Source organism: Pleuronectes platessa, chromosome 9 (genome assembly GCF_947347685.1).
Source record: "Pleuronectes platessa chromosome 9, fPlePla1.1, whole genome shotgun sequence".
NCBI classification, from domain to species: Eukaryota; Metazoa; Chordata; class Actinopteri; order Pleuronectiformes; family Pleuronectidae; genus Pleuronectes; species Pleuronectes platessa.
Genome location: NC_070634.1, coordinates 24,283,125 through 24,299,104, shown reverse-complemented (window position 1 = coordinate 24,299,104; position 15,980 = coordinate 24,283,125). Strand labels below are relative to the sequence as shown.

At 40.9% G+C, this 15,980-nt stretch overlaps 1 protein-coding gene across 1 annotated transcript; it reads right to left on the bottom strand.

Annotated features, from left to right (window-relative positions):
• Nucleotides 1-12,036: 12,036 nt before the first annotated feature.
• Nucleotides 12,037-15,418, bottom strand: ncbp2 (nuclear cap binding protein subunit 2). The gene is made up of 5 exons (XM_053430597.1): nt 15,241-15,418; nt 14,296-14,382; nt 14,105-14,199; nt 13,852-13,990; nt 12,037-12,632 (listed from the first exon to the last, which is right to left on the bottom strand). Exons 1-5 carry the CDS (start codon nt 15,313-15,315, stop codon nt 12,534-12,536), a joined length of 495 nt encoding a protein of 164 aa, XP_053286572.1. The 5' UTR covers nt 15,316-15,418; the 3' UTR covers nt 12,037-12,533.
• Nucleotides 15,419-15,980: the final 562 nt, after the last annotated feature.

The following is a 15,980-nucleotide window of genomic DNA, read 5'->3' as shown; positions in this document are numbered from 1 at the left end:
AGAAGAAGAGAGGAAGCTGCTAACATCGTGTAACAGGTTCGAAAAATAACTTAAATTAACTGTAAAGCGCTCAATAGCACAGGTCATATTAACACACACACACACACATTCATCCAGCGCTCTATATGCAGGGTCCTCTATCACACATTTGAGGTTCAGTGTCTTGCTCAAGGACACTTTGTCATGCAAACTGGAGGAGCCAGGGATCGAACCACGCATCACCAGGTTAGTGGACAACTCCGACCCACAGCTGCCCCATTAAACAGCCCAGTTTATTATGGATATGTATGTGTGTGTGTGGTGCGAGGACATTAGCTAATGTAGAAAGGCACAATATACAAAATGCATCTAATTTACTTTGAAAAAATTGAAAAAATGTGTGAAAGTCTGAATTTAATGGCATTTTTTAATTAGTTTTCAGTAACAGACTGTGAAGGAAGCAACCAGGCCGGCTTCAGAGACACCTGAAGAGAGATTCAAGAACAAGCTTTATTCTGAACTTTGTAATAATAAATAGCAAATAAAACTTTATTCATGAATCACTTCTCATCAGAAAGTTACACGTGCTCCCAAAGGAAAGAAAAACACCAGAGCAGGCAAACAAGCAATGAAATCATAAAAACAAGATGAAAATGTCAATGTCACAAGTATAGAGGAAAACACAGAGTGGGAAAATATGAAAGTAAAATATGTTGTGACTCTGTGTTTCACCTTATTCTAATCAATACTTGAACTGATTGTTTTTGTCACTTGGCGGCAAAACAACAAGTGGAAACACAAACACACAAAGCTGTTCTGGAAAGTTTCCACAAACAACTTCTTTACACACAGCAGCATTTAGTTTTGTCCACATAGCTTCAATATTCCTGGTTGTGGTACATGGCTCTTTGTTGACGTCCCATGTTCAGCAGCTCGACATTAAATTCATAATTTTAAAATACATGAATAAATATTTAAAACAGGAAAACTGCTGTAATACAACAACTGTTTCACTCCAGTTGATAGATTGATTACAAAGTTACACACCAACTTGAATAATGAAAACTATTCTTTATGTATTCAAATATATCTATAACTATATATCTATATAACTATATCTCAATATACCAAATATATACAGTCACCACTTCGACCATCATGTTTGAAAATGGAGTTGGGGACTTGTTAGAACTGAAAAGTTGAGCAGCTGTCGTGTCTGAGCTCCAGCAGATAGTAGTACAGTAACACATATGGTGAAAGATATAGGAAGTGCTCGAGGAAAGTTTCCGACCCATTATAAAGAGTGAGAGACGTGTGGAAGGGGGGGGGGGGGGAATAATCGTGTGGGTTTGGGTCTCAGTGTCCAGAACCACCCGGAGCGTATCGCTGACACACACAGTTCCTTGCACAGTTCCCATCAACTTCAATTATGGCTCTTATCTCCATTTTGAGAGAGTGAATGGCTTCAGCTGCCTCATTTACATTTCACACAGGTCTTTACACCCGGTGAATATCGGATATGGAACTTGGCAGAATGGATTATTCATGGCTGAACATTGGAACACAGAACATTTAACGCAGGAGTTCTCAGCGCTCGCGTGTCAGTTCACCTCAGCGTCCTTAACGGTTGAGCTCAGCCGATATGAGATGATGAAATTTCACACTGCGATTTGTGCAGGTCACTGTGTTGGACCTGCTCGTGCTCGAACAGAGAAAGTGTGTGGTTGAGCTGGACTGCTCCCTGGTACACGTGACTCTGCTGCTAATAAGCATGCGTAGAAATGGAATTATCTAAATGTGGAGATAGCATCAAATAATCTGCATTTTTCTAATCTCTCCATTCGGCTCATATTCCACCAGTAAACGGTTTGGCAGCTCCAGTTGTTAAGGGAGTAATTTGAGGTTTACTGGACAGTGCAGCCTATCAAACCACTAATCCTAATACGATGCTTTAATTTGCTGCTCAACAAAATGGATCATATTTTTGCTTTGAAGCTGTTTTACTCTCCAAGCCACGGTCGCCATGTTTTCCACCCGCTCCCATTCATTCTGCAAACAAGATGGAGTCGGCCAATTTATCACCGCACTCGTCTTCTAACTTTTATTTTATTAACAACATGCTGCTGGATTCTCTCGGCTTCTCTCAGGTCATTTGGTTCAAAAACAAGAAGAAATGCTCCCGTCTCCACCGCCCTGATCTCCCTGAAGAGCCTCAACGAGCCTTACTGGCATTATACATTCATGTTCCTGCTTGGAGGTCACTGGGAGTCAGGAGGCCGATCCCAGCAGACACCGGGTGGAAAGGAGAAGATAAACAACTGGTGACCAGTTCCAAAACTGGGGCCCAAGCCAGGCTCAGACAGACGTTTTAACAATCCTAAATTGGTTTTAATATCTGGCTGCAACAAGCACAATAAGTAAAAAACATCAAGACATGGGCCAAATTAAAGAGTGCATGTCATTTCAGGTTTTTTCCCAATTAATTTGGTTTTAATTTGTTATTTGAGGCAATAGAGATAGGGGTGTACCCTCCTGATCGACAACTGACTGGTGATTGGTGAACTGCATCTGTAGCAAAGTGGCAGCTCCTATATCCGAGATGTTCAGGCTTCATTTACAATGAGAGGCAGTGGAGACGCGTCGTCCATCTTTATATTCAGTCATTGAGTTGACTCCATGACCAGAGAGGTGAATCTGCCAGTTTAGTTCCAAACCTGTGGGAAATCACGTATTATTATTATTGTTGTTTTTGTTGATGTTCAGTAATCTTAGTGTACGTCGGCACTGGGCCACTTGTAAAATATTCCGGCCTGTGAAGGTTCTGTCGGCGTCGGCTCAGTCACCCTTGTAATGAAAACAAACACAGCCCCAAGGTGTTACTCATGAGACTGGATTTACAAAGCAAGGTCAGACAAGGGAAGAGAGAACAACAGTCTGAGAAGTGATATCAGTATTCATGTTTCCCTCGGCTCATCCTTGGGTCGCTTCACAAACAACGCTTTTTTTTCTAAAGTTCATTTTTCACCGTCCAGGACGACACTGGCTGCTCCAGCTCTTCACCTCTCCTGCATTTATTATGGATTTATGAATGATTCATTTTGGATTAATTACTTTAAAGGGAAGCTCACAGTTTGGAATCGGGCAGCGAGCCTCCTGCGGCTGAGTGACAGGAGCTTTGTGGAGATTCACAGGGTGTCGGTACGACTCCACACGCCGGACATCGTCCTGTCTGAATAACATCATCACACACACTCATGAAGGAGACTCACAAAATCATCTGCCTGTCGGAAATCCCTGATAACACACAGCTCTGCAGCTCTTTGATCGTCTTTGATGTGAAGTGAATGGGGCTGTGAATCAGCTGGACACTTAAATCTGTCTCTCTTTCACCAGACACAGTTTCCTGCTTTAACTCTGGTTAATTAAAAAAGCCAAGCAGAAAGCAAAACCAAGAAGTTAGGAATATAACAGACAGTCATCCACATAGAAGAGATTCGCTCTCATGATGCAAGTTAAACTTCAACTGCTGTGGAACTGTTGCTACTTATCGCACTTGGTTTTGTCCATAAATCTATAAAAAAGGATATCACAAATTGACTTTTTATGTAACTCCTTATAAGGAGCTCCCAGATTTGGTCTCATGAGTTTAACTTCTAAATTAAACACTGGACATATTAGAAGTTATTCATTTCTCCAAAAATCCGATAAAACAAATGTGCGTTATCTTCCTCCTCTGTCTGTGAGGTTGTCTAATGCCAGCTGAGATTTGCTAATTGACACTTAACTCTTTTTACAAACTGTTTATTTAAAACTTTATCATTTTAATAAATAGTGATGCATTCTGGTAAATAGACTTTTCTTTTTTTGTTAAGACAGGAACATAAATAAGCATTTCTCCCCAGAACAAATAGAAAATAAGTATAATTTGTAATATGAATCTTGCTCAGAGACTAATTACACCACATTGTAAACAAGCAGAGGAAGACACTCGGATGAAGGTGGATACACAAACACACCCACACTAACTGACAGAGAGACAGCTGCCCACACAGACACGTCGGGGAGGATAAAAATAGTTCCCACACCCCGAGCAGACGGAGGCTGACAGGTTCTGACTTGAACCTGCACATGACATCGGCTCAGCAGGACTCTGCTCATTTGTCAGCTGCAGCTCGGCCTGGACATCAGCCGCTCACCTGAGTTCACCACCAGTTCACCACCAGTTCACCACCAGTTCACCACCAGGACGACCTGCAGCTGCACGGGCAACATCCCGCCTGCAGCTACTGTCTCATCTAACCGCCCCGGCAGACGACTGGGAAAAGATGAACAATGTGTTTCTGGGCCGTGGTGATGAAGAGGTCCTGTTTTACTGGAGGAGAGCTTTATTATATCTGAATGGAGTGTTTACTTTCAATTTGTCACCTCCTGTGAACCACAAACAACTTCCCAGAGCTGAAACTGCCCAGAACCTGAATTTAATTTGGGTAAAAGAATATGTGGCGACGTCAAACAACTGGAAATAGAATTATATAGAACTATTGCAATAGACATCTTTTATAGACTATTAATATTATCTCTGTTGTTATCTAGTTGAGTAAAAGCTTTAGTAAAGGTATGTCTGTAACGTTAGGGAAGGGAGGTTTGACATAAAGTGACAGATTAATTAAGTTAAAGAAAATAAATCTAAAATGCTTCTAACAAATTACAAATCCTGTCCATTTCAGACAATTGTATTTGTTTTAGTCAATTTATTATAGATAGTAGTTGAAATGTTTTGACTAATGAACATAATCCATATTCCTGCATCAGCAAACTTCAGTAAATCCTTCATTTGTGATTCCATCGGTTGTATTTTTAATATTTCCGTGTGTCTATCTATTTGTGATGACATATTCCAGCCCCATAGGAACCAATGATACCAGTCTTGCACAAATCAGTGGAAAGATGTTCTTCTATTCTTCACCATTGGATCTTTGCTGGAGGTGTTTCACTCTTTTACCTTCCAATGTAAAATACTCCAAAGGTGTTTGTTATGGTTTCAGGAGACTAGGTCACAGTTGTCAGTTTTTTCCTTCTTGACAAACTCTTGTGTGTTTTTTTATTTTTCCAGTGTGTTTGGGATCATTCTAACGTTGTGAAATTCCTCTCCTGCAAAACAAGCTTCTCGAGCCCGAGAGTCACATTGTCACAGTATGTGGTTGCTCAGATTTACATTCATCCTGCCATCAATCTCTCCGGCACCTTTTCCACACATGCAGCCTCGTCTCAGCACCCCCCACCTCCACCTCACTGACCAGGACCCAATTTGATCCAAACTCATGTGATTTGATTCATCTGACCGTGGAAGAAGCACCAGGCCTCTTCTCCTGTTTGTTGTTGAAATGTAATCTTGCAGTTTCTAGGAGTTTCCTCCTCCTCCCTTCGCCCACGGAGGCTGATGCCACGTGATGTCTGATCCGTCTCTGATAAGCAGACAATCCTCGCCCCAAGTCAGAAGCAATTACACGTCCGCTTTTCAAATCAAGGTTACACAAAGGGTGAATCATGTGGCATCATTTTTTGGGGGGAGACAGAAACTCTGCTTCCTTTATTGATTTGTGAACCTCCCACCCTGCTCCTGTAAGTCTCCTGATCTGGTTTATTACTTTTAAAGGCGTGTGGATTGATGTAAGATGATGTAATTTTGGGTTATTAAACATTTTCAGTGAAATTGCACGAGGAGTTTACTCAGGTTTGTTGTATAATGCAGCTGTAAATCATTTCCATTTAATATAAGATAAGTCTATGTTGTTTATGTTTAAGCTTGATAAGTAAACTTTAATAACTGCATGGCTAGAAGTTATGATGGGTAAAAGATATTTTTTCATAATTTGGATGAAATGACCTTAGTTATAAAGAGAAAGGAGCTGAAAAGAAATATAAGCCACTTTCATTTACCGCACCGTCCTCTCTATGGATTCCATTTGAGATAAACTGTAAAAGTCCAATTTATTCTAAAAGAAAAGATCTCTCTATTCAAGGAGATCTCTCCATTCAGGTAATAGAAGGATTTCTGGTGTTCACCCAGAGGACAGAGACAGAAACTGTGGGGTCATGAAACCTGTTTTTTCATATATCTGAGAGCTACTGTCTATGCAAGACAATCATCAGCAGAAAGTGAATCAATCCGAGGTGGGAAACGAACTGTGCCAAACTAAAACAGAAGAATTCTCCTGTAATTACCGCTGTGCTCAATTTACCTGAACACGATTGCTGAGAGGTTCTTTGTAGTTCAGACAGGAAGAGCTAAAGCGGGACAGTGGTTCCTGCAGAAGACACTCAGCGTCTCTAACAGAGGAGCAGCGCCGGGACAGAAATCTTCAACCGTGAGTCCTTCACCGCAAATAAACTTGGACGTGTAGTTACTGAAAGCTTCAGGGGTCTGAACCGGTTATTAAATTTCACTCCGGTAGGTGTTTCACTCAGCCGACATCGATCTTTAGAGAGTGTGAGCGAGAGGAACACATGTATTGCAGCAGTGTTTGAGCACCGAGGAAGAGCTGAAGCTCTCTGGAAAGCCGCGGGGCGTTGAGAGGGTTGTGGAGCGTGATATTAAGGCCAACGCTTCCCACCGAGAGGCATCATCAGACCAGTGACTATGACAGACAAGACCCCTGAGCTGGAACAGCAGCCGGGGGAATGAACAGAGGTGAGTTAAAGCTTCTGTCTGAGCAGACACTCGTATTTAACACTCGCCTGAGTTTAACATGCAGCTCAAACCAGGTTTGATCTGAAACCTTTTGGTCTTTTAGACAATGTGCAGATTTCCTCTTGTGTCGGCGCTAATAAACCTCGCTTGTGTTCTGCTGGCCTCACGCAAGAGGTTCAAAACCACCTGGAAGGTATAGAAACAGACTAGTTTTTTACTACTACTACTGTATTATCCCGCCTATAGTATATTCATATTTATATATTTTTATATATTGCTTGTAGTTCTTATATCATACAATACCTGTTAATACTGTACTATTCCATATATATTTCTTTCTGTACATATCTTACTTTATTTACATTCCACTTTAAATACTTACAACATTGCACTTTTACTGCCCTTCTTTGCACTTCTGGTTAGACGCTAAACTGCATTTTGTTGAATAAGTACTTGTACTGTGCAATGACAATAAAGTTGAATCTAATCTAATCTAATCTAAAAAGTGAAAATGGATCCAAACTGATGCAGCTTTCTGTGTCTGCTCGGGTTAAAAGACCAAAATCACTACATCCAACAATCATCATCGTAAACTGCACATGAGGAAGAACTGGAAACTTCCACATGTGCAGTTTACGATGAGACCGCTTTCTGTAAATCCTCTGCATCACTCAGGTGAGGGGTGGAGCAGCCGGGTGCAGCAGGCAGAGACAGGAAGTGACGTATTCACTCCCCTGCAGCGATCACGTGATTTTGTTAACAACACATCAACACTATTGTCATCTGTTATCAACACAAACTCTCCTGACAGCTTTTCAGTGTCTTCTACTGGGTTCACACCTCCTCAGGGGAAACAGCAGAGAATGTGAAAGCGGCTTTAGAGGACTAGTCTGCCAATAGCCTGTAGCCTGTTTCAATAGTTTTTGGACGTTGACCTGTTAAAGGAAACTAACTGCATCGCTCATTGTTGTGCATTTTTGGCAATCGGTCATTTAAATAATGTTAACTTGCCACTCAACCTTTGATAATGACATAACAACTTGCTCCTAATGCATTCAATATGCCCAAGTCAACATTAACCTGGTATACTGTGTCTATGTTTCCATGGCTGCTCTCTCTCCTCTCACTCACTTTCCCATCTGGGCTGTTTTCTCCACACAGCAATTGTCTGGTAGAATTTGAAACATCTTTTCCAGGAGGACGATGGCAGAGCCGGTTCAGAAACTGCTCCTTTTGTGTGACTGCAATGCACCAATTTCTATAACACAATTTCCATTCCATTTGCCACAGCACAAGAAATGATGGCATCATTAGAACTTTCATTTGAAGGTTTCTGCTGCTTTGGCTCATGTTCTCTCAGAACGGCAGATGTTTTCACCCGTGACGAGTCACATGCAACTTTTTGTCGAACCAATTTTGTGAAGAAGATTGTTTCTTTCTGGTGAAAATGATCTGTTCTAGATTAGGCACCAGCAGGACACCGGTTGGAATGGGTGATTAGTCGACCACCTGCTGGAGAGTTGATGAGAATATGCTTCAAGTGTCGTGTTTCCCCAATGAGACACAACAAAGAGACTTATTAGAGCATGACTTTTTTTCTGTTGGCATTGATTTTATAATATGTTGAAGTCCATTATTACCTCCACCAGGGAGATTATTATCCAGATTATGCAGAAACCTCAGGACAGATTTCCACGACACTGGTTGGAAGGATGCGATATGGGTCAGGGAAGAACCCATTGAATTTTGGGTACATGCGAATCAGTGGGCAGATTCAAGAAGTTTACATTTTTTCACTTTCTGAAAAATCCCCAGATTGTTATTCTGCATTTTCATTGATTTCTCCGAGAATAATTCGTGATGAAAATAATGAGGCATATTTAGAAGAGTGTGAGACCTTTACTGCAAGTAGTGGACTCTTGGGTCTCGGTGGATATATCTGAGTATCATTCCAATAAGATGAAACTTGTGTTCTTTGAGTTTCCTGCATCATCCGTTTGTATCAGACGACAGATGCGACCACGGATGATGAAACATCGGGCTGGAGAAAGGGCGTTTACAGCCTCGACACTGAGCTCCTACCGGTCAAATCCTCTTTCTGTGCTTCCTCTTTAGCCTCACCCCCCCCCCCCCCCCCCCACACACACACACACTAGTCACTCTCAATACTCACATTTGAAGCTGAATTTAAAAAGCGAGATTAAACACCCCATTTCCCCACAAATGCTTCCCCTATGGCCACGAAGTGTCAAGCTAACATTTGCTAACTCCGCTGCTTTATGGGCGCGCGGCAGCTCGTCAGCGTGGAGATGTGTTTCCAAACTGGCCATGGAGGAGGGAATTACTCTGCTGTAATGAGATCCCCCTCAATAACCGGAAATCTACATGTTTACTCACTGGACCGTTTGAAAATGCCTGCAGCTGATATTCTCCCGCAGCAGATAAAATATGTAGGAGGTTAATGTTTCTCCCGACGCCGCAAAATGGTGATGGAGGTGTTTGCCTCGGAGTGACCCCTCGGATTAAACGTGTCATGGACTAAGTTTTCTTTCTTTATTGTTTGATGACATTAAATATAGAAACTTTCATTTAATCCAGGTTGTTAATTAAGCTTTAATGAATGAGTAATGATTTACAAAAAAAAAAACTGCTTCCATTCTCCCTATAAACCGATGCACAGTCCCAAAAACATTGATATAAAATACATTGACTGAACATTACACCCTTTGGTGATGTTTGACTTTCACAAATTTGCATATGATGTTGCCTCTGCACCTCTGTGAAGTCTTTCTACAGGATTTGAAGAACCTGGCTGCAGAGAAGTGATCTCAGCCACCAGCACATTGCTGAGGTCGGCCATTGGCAGATAAGGACCTGGCTCACAGGCAGCCACCCAGTTGGTCACCAGCGTGTTGGACTGGGGTTGAATTCAGGGCTCTGCGCAGCCACAGGCCGGAAAATGTCTTCAATTCAATTTGACCAAATAAAAGGTCTTTAAAAAAGTATCACACTTACTTCAATTCAGATTGGATGAGTCTTTATTTTCGAGGCAAATCCCTCACAAAGGTCACCGCAAATAAAAGATTTTCTACTCTGCAAGACTGAAGAAGAAGAATCACTTGTTTGTTGCCTGTTTCCAGCCGTGTTTCATTATTAAAATAAAAACCTCTCTTGTCAGTTTGCCAGCTAATTAATGAACATGGTGAAAAGCTAATTTATCAATGAGTGGTTTGCGATGATGAGTATTTACGGGGGATAAAGAGAGAGAATACCACTGCGTTGAAAGTCGATCAAACTTGGGACAATAAGGATTCTAACGGACATAAATGTGATAATGTGGAACAGGTATATTTTCACCTTTCACTTGGAGCTTTGGTTTTAAATTTAATTTCAAGTGGTATTAAAAAGCTCTCAAAACCCCCTGACTGGTAGACACCCTGTCCCGTGTTACTCTCTAAAACACTTTTGTCAGCATTAAGATTCAAATGAAATCAAGTGAGTGTAGATACGAGTGGGAGCAGCTTGAACAACTTGACATGCTGGTGTGCTCCTCTGCTGATCCATGACGCCGCTCTTATCGTGAACTAATGACCGAGTCGGGGTGTATCTCATTCCCGCTGGTGTCGGGCGCTTGTTATTCTTCATTGTAGCCGTGGATCGTTATCTGCCTCCATCATCTATAACCGGCCGATGAGTTCCTTTAGCGAGGTATTTCCAAACGGCCCTCTCATTAGCATAATGCCTCATTAATTCCGGGTCTGGCCCCCGGTGCCGTCTGATTCTCTCCTGACCCCGTGTGAACCCGACTGTGATAACGGCTCATGTTGTAAATCTCCAGGGACGTTATCGTGTGGGACACATTCGGGGCGTCGCTGAGCTTCACTTCTTCTGCTGTGGACAAACGGATAAATCCCCAGGATGCAGACTTATGGATCATAAACTGATTCTTTGGGATATTTAGGACAAGATGGAAATCATCACAGCATCGTATGAGCCAACTGGGATGAAAACAGTGGTGGTGTCCAACTCAGTCTGTATATGCATCACCTCATATATATATATATTCCTTTATTGACCAAGCCTGTCAATTAGCAGGATGCTAATAATACTAAATAAAAACATTTTCACAATATTTTTATATGGATAAATGTTAATTTTATGGCAGTTTTAATCAGTTTTTCAACTTGACGTGACAGAAACTCAACCATTCTCCACTCTTTCAGCTAAAAACTATTTCACAGTTTATCTGTGAAGTTTATAAAAGTATTTCAACATTATTTTTTATATTAAAACCAGTTACTTTTGGCTTATTTATTACTTGTTTATTCACAACTTTGAGCTTTTTCATCTTCTGTATGTGGCTCAAGTTTATTTAACAACTTAGAGATACTTTTAGTTTGGCTTGATAAGTACTTTTCATTAGTTATTTTGTATCTACTCTTTGTGTCAACACCACTCTGATCTGTGTACTGTGTAGTAGACCAGCGGCTGGCGGGGTATTGATTATTGTGACAGAAAATGTTAATATATGATCAATTAAAATCAGCATTTCACAATTCTGTAATTTGATTTTGTTTTTCTGAAGAAACAAGTTGTTTAAGCTCATCATCATTCATATTGACAGATGATTGATGGTCCATGGAGATGGTTGTTGACACAAGTCTTAATATTCAAATGGAAGTAGGTGCTTTTCTCTCTCATGAACTTTAAGACCACAACTGCCCCCCCCCGATTGCTCTAAGGAACTGCACCTCCTCTCCTGCCATCTGGTGGTCATTTTCCGAATCTGCTTGGAGAAGATGTGATTAGGAATAAATTGCAATAGTCAATTATTGTTGGGAAAACAAAATTAATCTTTAAGGTCTAAATCCAGAGTCACAGTGAGTCGCAGTGTAATAGAACTTAATGTCAAATGCACTCGTCCTTGTCTCCAACCATGTTTGTTCACTCCTCACTGAGTTTAACACAATCACATAAAATCTATTACATGTTACTTCAACCTAAGACCCTCTGGGATTCAGTGGCTCGTTTTCAACATGTTAGTTGTAACAAGAAACTTTTAATAAATGTTGAATCAACTTCCACCACAAAGTTGGTTTTTGGACTCACCTCATGTTCAGTCTGAGATCAGCTGTTTGTCTGGAGACAGAACTACTGCTCCTGTCCACCAGGAGGCGACATCATGAGTTCTACTTTTCCGTATTTAAAAGGTGGGATCAATCCAGAGCAGGGCACAAAGCCTGATTGGCTGAACAGAACAGAACAGACTGAAGTTGTCTTTCAATCATTAAAGCTGCTATAAGCAATAATTACTTTACACAAACAACTGTATCTGACCTCAGATCAGGAAAGAAATTTCACTCAAATGAAAAAAAATATTTATTTAAAAATGTAAACGCAAAGTTTGGTACAGAAAATTTCATTCATAGAAATCAGTACTTCAGCCAACTACTCTGACTTCACGACATGAAGATCATTTTGTGCATGTGATACATTTAATTCACCGACTCGCTGCTTCCTGTCGGAGGCGTCCGGGTTGTGGGGACAGACAAAGTGTCTCTGTTTGCAGGACGATGGAAACACATCACTAAATATCACACAGTTTAACTTTGGGGCCGATGCAGAACGATAACAGGTACGAGAGCCAATTAGAAGAGAGAGAACAAGTCTGCAGGCGAAATAAATAACAGCGGCTGATTTCCAGTGGTTCATGCAGAGCTGCTGTCGAGTGTCTCATGGCAACACGGGGCCAAACAATCTGTGTTAGCATCGTTAGGAGGAGGAATCCGGTCCAGTGCTGACAATGGAGCGCTGTGTGGTCCAGGGAGGCTGCTGTGGGGGGGCTGGGGGGTGGGGGGTCAGTCTAAAACGTGTTGCGCTGCTCTGCGGCCGGAATCTGAGAAGCCAGTTTACCATAGCCGCCTCTGGCTGGGTCGTAGTCCTGCCGGTACTCATCCCTCACCTACAGGAGCAACACAACCAGAACACACAGGTACATCAGAGAATTACACAGATTAAAAAACAGAATGATCCATAAACAGAAAACCTTTACAAGAGAAATCAAATGCGTCCTTTTCCACGTGTGATGCATTGAATCGTTCGTTATTTAACCAGCGACATATGAGTCTATGGGAACCTTCCCACCTGATTAATTAACTATTGGATTTTTGACTCTTAAATAATCAGTTTGACTTCTGTGACTCCAAAGGTGATAATTATTCACAGACTTTTTAGGGAAGATATCGATAATAATAATAATGTGTTTAGATTGATTATTTTCACTAGGTTGTTAAGTTGAATTTTTTTTTATTGATACATATTATGTTAACTTTTAATGTGACATACACCTGAAGCACAGAAAACGTGCATTTCATTGTATTTTCACTTCAAGTTCTCTATATTTGGTTGTATTTCTTTATATTTACAGTGATTAATAACAGGCTTTATGATAATATCCTGGGGGTATTCTTAAAAGCAAACTTGCCTTTTTCTACTAAAACAAGTTTAGCCTCTGCAAAATCTTTGCTGTTTCTTATTAAAACTCAGGCAGAAATCTTGTTGAATACAACTACACGCAAACTGGATGTGATTTTATATGTTGTATTTGTTAACAGCATAATAAACATATTCATTTTTCAAATGCCATACAACGGTAATGTTATCTCTTCAAAGGCCATGGTTAATCATGCATAATTCATTTTGGAACTTATACAACTTTCTAAATATCATTCTGGTGTATTAAAATGTCATGAGTTTTTTTTTTTTTTAAGCAATTTCAGTATGTGTCATTTTTCAAATGTCATATTATTCTGTGTTTTTTATTATTGTTTTTTCAAACTACTGCAGAGCAGAAAAGTCAAAACTTTTCAACATGGGCTGCTCAGAGAGAGAGAGAGAGTGAAACCTACATCTCCAATCAGCTGTTCCCAGTATGGAGGAGAATCAGATGCTGGGAATAAGTCTGTATTTTATTTATTTAACTTGAACTGCCCTGTGTGGTTTTTCGGACTAACGGTGCAGATATACAGGTTGTTTGAATAAGATTCAATAAATAAATAAATAAATAAATAAATAAATAAATAAAGGAATCAGTGCTTTACAGGTTCATTTCTGAAAATAAAAACACGGCAGCATCCAAACTGTGATATTCACAGGTTCAGTAAAGTGTCTGGAATCCTCACCTGTCCTCCAGATTTGCCGCGGCCGTGCTGGCGACCCTCTTTGAAGCCGGCGTCCCAGTCTGTCCTGATGATGCGGTCGTCGAGACGTGTGCCGTTAACGAAGCGCATGGCGTGTTCTGCGTCTCCACGCATGTAGTATCTGGTACAGCCGGAGGGTCAAGGTCGGTCACATGCCGTTTCATGGAGATGAATGTGTGTGATTTTTGTGAACAACGCCATTTGTTTATTTGGGGCGTTTCATTTAAAAGGATACTCGACAAAACAGAACCCGCAGGCCGTCTTCTTGACTTTGTCCAGACCGATGATGATGCGCTTCACGTCTCCACTTTTAGAAAACAACTCGTGCACCTGCAACATTCGAAAAGGAACAACCGAACATCGGATATTTTTAAAAACCCACAGGAAGAAGAAGCCAGTGTCAGGAATTAACTGATGAACTCGTACCTGCTCCTCTGTGGTGTAGAAGGACAGGTTCCCCACGTACAAAGTGTTGCTCTGCTTCAGCAGCTTCTCCTGGTCATAGCGATTACCCTGGGAAAAAAATGAAGCCCAAGATGAAAACAATTGCTGGCTTGTCTCTGTTGCTACTGAAGCTATTTTTAGACATCTGATTTTATTATGTTAAAAGCAGGAAAAGAGACGGCTGCTTCCTCTCGTGTGAATCTGGTCCAAAACTGGAAAGGTTTCAGGAAAAATGCACAATAATCACACATTTGAGGAGCTGTTCATGTGAAGCTTGTTACATTTTCAAGGACTACAAGCATTTTGAAAAACAACCATACAATTAAAATGAAAAAAACATAGTGCTTTCTAAACAAACACCCCAGACTGGAGGTGAAATAATCAGTAATGTATTTGAATGGTGGATCAACAAAACAAAATATAAGGAACTGTTATAGATGATAATTTGATAATTGGAGTAATTAATAGGGTTACAATAACGGATATCTGCTTGTCACTGTTCCTGCAGTGTAAAGAGGTGAAGCAGTCGTAAACTACGACTTATGAAGTTTTCCCTTTGTAATCAACGTATGGAAATTTCTTCGTATTTTAATAAACATGACAAAATAAATTTAAACAGCATTGGCTGCATTAGTAACGAGCGGAAACGAGAGCTCCTCCACCGACAATAGGAGTCCGAGCGGGGGACCGATTTGGACAAACACCGATGCTCTGGATGAAACTCTCTCACTCCAGGTCACGTTATTAAACGTCTCAGTTAATTGTCTCCAACCCGGGACATACATAAAACAACATTAAACTTGTCCCACACGGTTCATGGAGTCGACTCAATGTGCGACGAGCTCACGCGTTTGACCCGTGTTTGCTAACGGTGGCTAGCTGCTAGCTCACGTGTCGCGTAGCTAAACGCGTCACTCGGTCGTTTACCTTGAAATGCTGGTCCCGGTACTGACTGACGTCGGTGTACGAGTCGCTGTTCAACGCGTTGAGTTTCGCAGACATTGCGAAGTTGTTGTTGTTTCACGATCGGCGGCTAATTCCGCTGCTAGCAGAGCGGGATGTGGACGAGGAATCACTTCCGGTTTATGTGTCCGTCCTCTGCAGAGCTCCGACAGGAAATATTTGTTAAGAAGACAATGGCGCCCCCTGTATTTACCACTTTGAATCAAAGTACATGTAGTCTAAAATACTACACAAAAAACACATGTACAAATAGAAAAACCTGCTTTAAACAACTTTTATATTAAAACCTCACATGCATCATAACAACCAGCCCATTGAAATACTTCTAATCTCATCAAGTGTGTAATATTAGTTGTTTATGAAGTTGCAGATATGTTAATGTCTCATTCTTTGGCCACCGTGTTAGAATAAAGTGAATTGTCCATGTGAACATGTGACATTAAACAACCTTCGACTATGCAGAATAGATCCAAGCCAACTATCTCTCATCAGACATTGAAGTTGAAATTGAAGTTTTGAGTCACAGAACTCCACACGCAGGTTCATATTAGTAAATATTATATTTGCAGGGTTTTTCTTGTGCATGATTATGGGATGTTACACCTTACACGAATAAAAAAATTACACATAATTCATGCCCCTGCATTATAAAAGAACTTGGGGGGACACACATATCTTTCAGGCACACCATAAACCTGACAAGA